Below are 8,091 nucleotides of genomic sequence, written 5' to 3'. Positions count from 1 at the left end.
CACCCACCACCAAATGTAACATATTGTTCATACTTATTCCATATCCCTCTTGAGGAGTGCAACAAATTCCTCACCTCTCTCATCGCCTAATGTTTGGTTGAACCAATAATTTTTTAGGGGCTCTCCTATATGCACCATGACAGATCACTAACCATTGTTCATTGAGATGTGAAGTCAAGCAACATCCTTTTAGATCTCAATTTCAATGCACAAATAGCTAATCTTGGTCTAGCAAAGATGTTGATCAAGGAGGGAGAACTGGCTACAATGTCAATCATGGAGGGCTCTTTTGGCTACATAGCTTCAGGTGTGGGACAATATAAATTTCCAAGTTTCTTTTTATTGATGATGTTTCCTCTTTTTCCATCACTAGAAGTTTGGCTTAACTTGTGTTATTTAATTGAAATGTAGAGTATGCTCGCACGACAAGAGTTAATGTAAACATTGATGTTTACAACTTCGGGGTTATCCTTTCGGAACTTACAACTGAAAGGAAAGCCAAAGATGGTGATGAACACACATCCCTAGTTGAATGGGCATTGCGACACATTCAAGATGGAAAACCTATAGGTGATGCCTTGGATGGGCAGGTCAAGGAGCCCTATCACTTGAATAAATGTGTCATGTTTTCAGACTTGGACTCTATTGTACTGGCACACTGCCTTCTACCATGCCATCCAGGAAAGAGGTTCTAAAGGTTTTGCTCTAGTGCAGCCAACCAGTCAGAAATGGAGAGAAGAATGAGGAAACTAAGATGCTTTTCCCTTCCTATGGAATTCAAAGCCAAATGAGGATGCTCAACATTGTTCAAGAGATGTGAAGTTGGAGCTGCCCAGGGGGCTCTCCTATATGTATCATGATTGCTTACTACCCATTGTTCATCGAGATGTGAATTCAAGCAACATCTTTTTAGATCTCGATTTCAACACACGAATATCTGATTTTGGACTAGCAAAGATGTTGGTCAAGGAGGGAGAACTGGCTACGATGTTAGCAGTGGCTGGCTCTTTGGGCTACATAGCTACAGGTGTGTAACTATATAAATTTTCAAGTTTCCTTTTATTGATGATGTTTTCCTCTTTTTCCATCACCAGAAGTTTGGCTTAGCTTTATGTTGTTGAATTGAAATGCAGAGTATGCTTGGACAACCAGAATTAATGAGAAGATCAATGTATGCAATTTTTGGATTATCCTTCTGGAACTGACAACCAAGAGGAAAGTCAATGATGGTGATGAATACACATCCCTAGACAAATGGGCATTGCAAACATTCAAGATGGAAAACCTATAGATGATGCCTTGGATGAAGAGGTCCAAGAGCCCTGTCACTTAAATGAAATGTGTCATGTTTTCAGACTTGACTCTATTGTACTGGCACATAGCCTTCTACCAAGCCATCCATCAAAGCGGTTCTGAAGGTTTTGCTGCTATGCAACTAGCCAGTCGGAAATGGAGAAAATAATGCGGCAACAGAGATGCTTTTTGTAATACCCAAAGCCCAAGCCGACAACCCAAGCTCAGGAATAGCCTAGCCCAGAAGACCCACAAGATGTCTTTTTCGGGAAAGACTCCTCCTTTTAGTTTCTTCTTCCCCGAACCCATGCACTATCTCGACGGTTTGTTTCCCTCCGAAATCTTCTCCTCACGTTAGTTGCTCCCCCATTTCTTCTTCCATGAATCCCATTTTTTATCCACTTTTTGCCCACACCCCTTCAGTTTAATTTTCTTTTCTTCACCCTCAAATTATCTTCTCAACATACGCTCTCTCTATCTCTCTCTCTCTCTCTCCTATGTTTCTTCCTCTTGGTCTCTCTCTCAATTTTATTTTCACCTCCTTGTCTACTCTTCTCAATCGGCAGCCACGAGAACCACCCTACTTTTGCAAGAAGGAAGCCGTCGGGCCCACTACCTAAAGCCTCTACCTTACACCACCATAGACCCACTCTACCCCAACACCGTTTAACACCAACCTGCAAGCCTCCACCCACATCGCTACCCCTACATGCACCAACAACCCTCTAGTCCACACTAGCAGTCATCCCACACACAACAGATCACAGAAACCACCCTACGGCAACACCACCCTCGTTGGATTAGACCAACTGAAGGCCTATTTTGTGCAACTCAGAACAGATCCATCTCAACCATGATCATAGCACACTTGGAGAAATGATGTGAAGCCAATTACCGCTCAGTCGTAGGCCACCCATCGTTCAATACCCACTCAACAAACCACATTGGAAACCAACAACAAGCACTTCACGACCACCGCCCCTTCAGTTTGCACGTTTCTTCCCCACATCACCACAACCAGAACACCTGCACTCAGAAAACCATGCAACCGCATGCTGCTGCCATGCCGTAACTTCGCCATCAGTACCTAAGCAAATGAACACCACCTCACACCCACAGTCTTCCAGTTCATGCAACACCACCAAGCAAGCCTCTCCCACCTTCCCTCGATTATAGCCACCACTTCGCATCGGGAGCTCCACACTATCGCCAACTTGCACCATGAAACCCAAGCCACCATTGCACACCAAGGGGCCTCTGTTTCCCCTTGCCAAAAACAAAGCAGCTCCCCCATTGAGGTGCTTAAGCCACCACTCTCTCTCTTTCTCTCTCTCTGAACTCCACCATGTGCCACGGAGGAGGCCGCCATGATTTCATCTCTGCCAGCCGTTGGATTTCGTTTGCTAAGTGCCTGGTTACTGCTAGGTGAGCATCTACTGCATAATCTTTTTCTCTCATATGTTGGCTTTTAGATGAGGACACTTAGCAATAGTGCTAGTGTGTGTAATTACCTCAAGGCCATATATGACTATTAGGGTCTGATGGGTTTGAATGTTCATGTGCTCTGGGCTTGATTTTGTGTGTTTCTAGTGAGCCCAATTTTATGAGGAAGTTGATTTCTTAGGCGGCCTTGGGTTTAATTATTTCTAGAAATTAGTATGCTATTTTGTTTTGGGTTATGGGCTCAGAGGTTTACAGGCCATGGGTGGATATCATGAATTTAATATGTATAGTTTGGTATCAAGATCTTGTGTTTGCATGATAATATTCTAAGACCAATTTATGAGTAATATGATCTTAGGATTTAATCGTGTAATTGTTTGGAGAAAATTATGTGAAAATCAGTATTTGGAGGAAATGGTAATTCAGTGTTCGAGGATTTTAGAAGTTAAAGGAAAATAGATTCTTTCATTCTTCGGCTTTAATTATGAAATATATTTACAATTGGAAATCCACACAAGTCATGCAACTATTTTATAGGTAACGGTTGATATTCATTTAGCACAATTGTGAGAGAATTCAAAAAAGTTAAAAAGTACAAGTAAGTGGGGTTCCTATGCTATACTTTGCATAAAAAAATGAACTAATGTTGATTTTATGAAAAATTTGCTCGATTTGTTTTGAAAAGAAATGTGAAAATAACCTCAATTATGTGTTCTGCATTACTTATAAAAGTCTATATAAAAGAGAGAGTGTTTTCTGACATGACTAGTGTAGACATGAGAAATATTTTGACTTGCTGCTTTTGAAATGTGCAAAAGAGCAAATATGAAATTTGTGAAATTTGTACATGTTATATGAAGATGCTCTAAATCCGTTTTGTTTTTGTGAAAATGATAAGAAAATGTTCAGGTTTCTATTTGATATGACATGACATCTGAAAAATCTTTAGCATGACTTTCTGATCTTGTTTCTGGTTCTAATAAGATGGCTCTAATTTGTTACATGATTGGTACCAACATCTATGATATGAGTGCACCCACTTTGGAAATAGAGTGATTTTTCTGCATGTTCTTTTCTGTGTGCATACTTGGAGCTCTGAGAATGAATTAGGAAAACATTCTGATACTACCTGATTTGGCCACTGGGTATAAGAAAACCCTACCACGGGGGTTAAAGATGGAATATGATATGTTATGGTGATATGATATGATATGATGACATGATAAGAAGAAGATGTTCAGTTATGTTATGTCAGAGGATCTTTGAATATGAACTGTTTGAAATGTTGCTCTGATTTTTTGATAACACGTTTTTGCGATCTCCATATTGAAACTGAAATGTTGCGATCTCCATTCTGAACTTGTGAAAAGTCTCATGTTTATATACTAGTATATGTTATCTACTTACTGAGTTATTGATAACTTACCCCTTATCTCCACAATATTTTTCAGATAATTTGAATATTTCAACTGAGAATCAAGACTAGGAGTATTGGTGAGATGATTTAAGCATGTTGGATTAAGCTTAGAAGGTTGCTACGATTATCGGAAGGTTGATGTTTATTTTTGAAGTTTTGTGATATTTTTAGATTATTTATATTGGATTAGTTGATCACAAACAGTGAGATTTATGTGTAATTGAGAAATTGAAGTCTATATATGCACTGTGAGATGTGAGTTTAAGTGACAGAAAGTAACTCTCTCTCCCCCTTTGGGACTGGGTTGTTACACTTTTTCCATTCCTAAGAATTCAAAGCCAAATTAGGATGCTTAGCATTGTTCAAGAGAAATAAAAGATCAGATCCTCTATGGTTACTAAAAAGAATTGAATGGTGAAGTTATTACTAAAAAGAATATCATGGAATTTAGCCCTTGTACTTTAATGGAATTCCATTCCAAAATGTTCTTTTTGGTAATAACTTCACCATTGTGTTTGCATTTTCATACTAAATTATCCCCTGTTTCACTATACTTCATCGTTTCATTCGCCAATTTTTGAAAACTTTTTTGTTCTTCAAGCCTTTTTTACCATCTGCTTTACTCTATTTTTAATTTTTTAAATCCTTTGAAGCCCTTACACTACACAAAGGGTAAACATTATTACGTTTAATTAAAATGACAAATAAAAAAATTGATATCCTAAATAATTCGCTCATCACCCAAATATGTCACCACAAAAGCATGGCCAAAACCAGAGATTCTTCACGTAAGGGATTATCACTCTTCTTAAACTGGCTTGCAAGGTCCACCACATGCTCAAAGATCCTTTTGGCAGACATACGAACTTAAAAGTAGTATTTCTTAGGTGCCAGGCAGACCACTTAACTGAAACAATTGAAAGAACTTAAAAGTAGTATTTCCTAGTAAACAATGGAATGCTTGTGTGAGGGCAGTAATCCCCTAGAAATATCCTAGGAATTCGCAGGGTACTATGAGGGGAGTAATCCCTTAGACCTAGGGTGGGCCGAACAAATTGGCCCAGGTCGCTTGGGTAGCATGGGCCAGGCCGACCTAGAAGGCCCATAGTGGGAAGGGACGCTTGTGTGGGGATCGATAAGAGGTATGGATTGCCTCTGATCACCCACGATCAAGGTGTCAGGGTCAAATCAAGGTGTCAGATTATTTCCTTGAATGATAATCATTTCATTTTCATTCATGGATGTAATATCTAAATTCCGTGTTTCCTCCCACTCTATCTTTCGAGGAACATTACTCCCACTTATTCCAAAACCTTTAATAAACTTTGCATTTCTGGCTTCCACAATTATGGGTGTATGTGAGGGACAATAAAAGCTGTAGCCCTTAGAATTTTCTACATAGCCAATGAAATAGCAACTGACTTTCCTCGAATCCAATTTCTTTAGTCGTGGATTATAGACCCTAACTTCAACTTGACAACCCCATATACACATATGCCTTAAACTAGGTTTCCATCCTTTCCATAATTCAAATGGTGTTTTGGAAACAACCTTAGATGGAACCCTATTTAAGATATACACCACAATTTTTAAGGCCTCACTCCACAAAGATAAATCAAGATTACAATTACTGAGCATACTTCTCACCATATCCATAAGGGTACGGTTTCGCCTTAGCAACACCATTTTGGTGAGGTGAACCTGACATTGTATACTGAGCAATAATGCCTTCTTCTTTGAGAAAATTTGCAAATGGACCTGATCGTTGCCCTGACTCTGTATATCTACCATAATATTCTCCTCCCCTGTCAGATCTTACGATCTTTATTTTCTTTTCTAATTGCCTCTCTACTTCCTTTTTATAGATTTTGAAAGCATCTAGTGCTTCAGATTTATAAAAAATAAGGTAAAGATACATAAATTGTGAATAGCCATCAATAAATGAGATAAAATATCTCTGACCATTCAAACAAGGGGTACTAAATGGTCAACAGATGTTAGTGTATAATTCTAAGAATTTCCTCACTCATCTTGGCACCTTTACTGGTTTTGTTTGTTTGCTTACCCTTTATGCAATCTACACAAGTATCAAAATCTGATAAGTCTAAAGTCTTTAAGACTCTATCATTAACTAATTTTTTAATTCTCTCTATGGAGATATGTCCAAATCTTCTATGCCACAATATAGAGGACTCATCAATAATATTATGTTTAGTGCCAACTTCATCATGCAGAGTTAATAGACTATTTTCAAAAACAAAATCTAAATTTAATTTATACAACCCATTAATCAAGGTCCCAGAGCCTACAAATGTGAAGTTTTTAAATACGAAAACATTTGAATTCACAAAATTAAATTCAAATCCTAAAAGTACTAATCTAGATATAAAGACCAAGTTTCTAGAAAATGAAGGTACATAAAATGTGTTTTCAAGATCCAAAATATAACCATTATTTAAAATAAGTCTAATAGTTCCTACAGCCTCGACATGTGAACGCATCCCATTTCTTGAGTAGATGCATTGTTCACTTCCCATCGGTTTCCTTAGGCCTAGAAACCCCTGCATGATATTGGCAACATGAATTGAAGTACCAGAATCAATCCACCATGTATTATGATGAGAGTATACAAAATAGGACTCATAGCACTCAAGAGATTTGAGATTACTTTTCTTCTCAAGCCATGATTTATACTTTATGCAATCTTTCTCTTTGTGCCATTTTTTCTTGTAGAAGAAACATGTATCATTGACTCTATAGCGTTTAAATGGCGCTTTCCATCCTTCTTCCACTTATTAAAGCCGACACTTTTGCCTTTCTTCCACTATCCCTTCCTTTGAGTAACAAAAGAGCAGTTTCAATATTTTCATGTTTCAATCTATATTCTTCTTGTACACACATGGTTAAGAGTTCATTAATAGACCACTTTTCCTTATGTGTGTTGTAGGAAATCTAAAATTGTCCATATTCTGTAGCAAGAGAGTTGAGTATGAAATGGACAAGGGATGAATCTGAGATCTCAATCTCTAAAGACCTTAGTTTGGCTGCAATATCCCTCATTTCTATTATGTGCTCATGCATGCTTCTGGATTTTCCATGCTTCATAACTGATAATTTTTTCATTAGGGTGCTAGCCAATGTCTTATCAAAACTAACAAACTGCTCTTCAATGCTCTTACTCACATGTGACTTGATGAGCATTAGACTTAATTGGTTAGACTGCTCCCACCTTTCATAGGTATTTTTATCTACCAATGAACTTGATTCGGTTGGTATATGTGGTTCATCCACACGAAGTGCCAAGTCCAAGTTCATACACCCTAATGTTAAAAGAACATTTTCTTTCCAGTCCGAAAAATAATCCCTATTTAGAATTGGAATATTAGAAGATTCACTATTTAAAAAAGAAGTCATAGTAGCTGCAATAACATAATTAAGAACATATATCAATACTTTGAATCAAACAATAACTATAGTTTGAATTGACCAATGTCTAATTCAAAAAATAAATATAAATCTCTCTGTGGGTAAAGATTGCAATATGCTTAAGATTTGCTTGTATTTTTCTTTATAATAAGACTAGTATTTTACAAATATTTAAGAAAAAGAGATCCCACACTTATGGGTATAGGAAATCTCCTTTACCTGATATCCTTTCACAATCTTATTCCAATTAAATCATCCTTTTTTTTTAATAATTACCTCCCTGTAGTGCCAAGTAATTACTATAATGATTTAATTGCAATATAAAATGCCATTATAACAACATAAAATCAAATATATTAAAATATTATTGTATTTTAAGATGCTGTGGCTATTCTTAATACACAATAATATTTATACTCTAATATGGCATTTTTTTTTAATAAATTCACCATAACAAACTGATTCAAGACTATGACGTATTGAATTATGATGACATTACATCAACTAATAAT

General features: G+C 37.1%; 1 protein-coding gene across 1 annotated transcript; it reads left to right on the top strand.

The window, feature by feature from the left end:
- The first annotated feature begins 237 nt into the window (after positions 1-237).
- On the top strand, positions 238-1,291 carry LOC118349696 (MDIS1-interacting receptor like kinase 1-like). The gene is made up of 4 exons (XM_035695232.1): positions 238-307; positions 412-590; positions 784-1,027; positions 1,134-1,291. Exons 1-4 carry the CDS (start codon positions 238-240, stop codon positions 1,289-1,291), a joined length of 651 nt encoding a protein of 216 aa, XP_035551125.1.
- Positions 1,292-8,091: the final 6,800 nt, after the last annotated feature.

Source organism: Juglans regia, chromosome 10, assembly GCF_001411555.2.
Source record: "Juglans regia cultivar Chandler chromosome 10, Walnut 2.0, whole genome shotgun sequence".
Classification (NCBI taxonomy): domain Eukaryota; kingdom Viridiplantae; phylum Streptophyta; class Magnoliopsida; order Fagales; family Juglandaceae; genus Juglans; species Juglans regia.
This window is presented reverse-complemented; position numbering and strand designations above follow the sequence as displayed.

What these genes read in the sequence shown, in the direction of transcription:
- LOC118349696 (XM_035695232.1), top strand. Translation starts at nt 238, where the DNA reads ATGTTGATCAAGGAGGGAGAACTGGCTACAATGTCAATCATGGAGGGC. An exon ending in TTTTGGCTACATAGCTTCAG is followed by an intron (nt 308 to 411) that starts GTGTGGGACAAT and finishes ATTGAAATGTAG; the next exon opens with AGTATGCTCGCACGACAAGA. An exon ending in GTGATGCCTTGGATGGGCAG is followed by an intron (nt 591 to 783) that starts GTCAAGGAGCCC and finishes TGGAATTCAAAG; the next exon opens with CCAAATGAGGATGCTCAACA.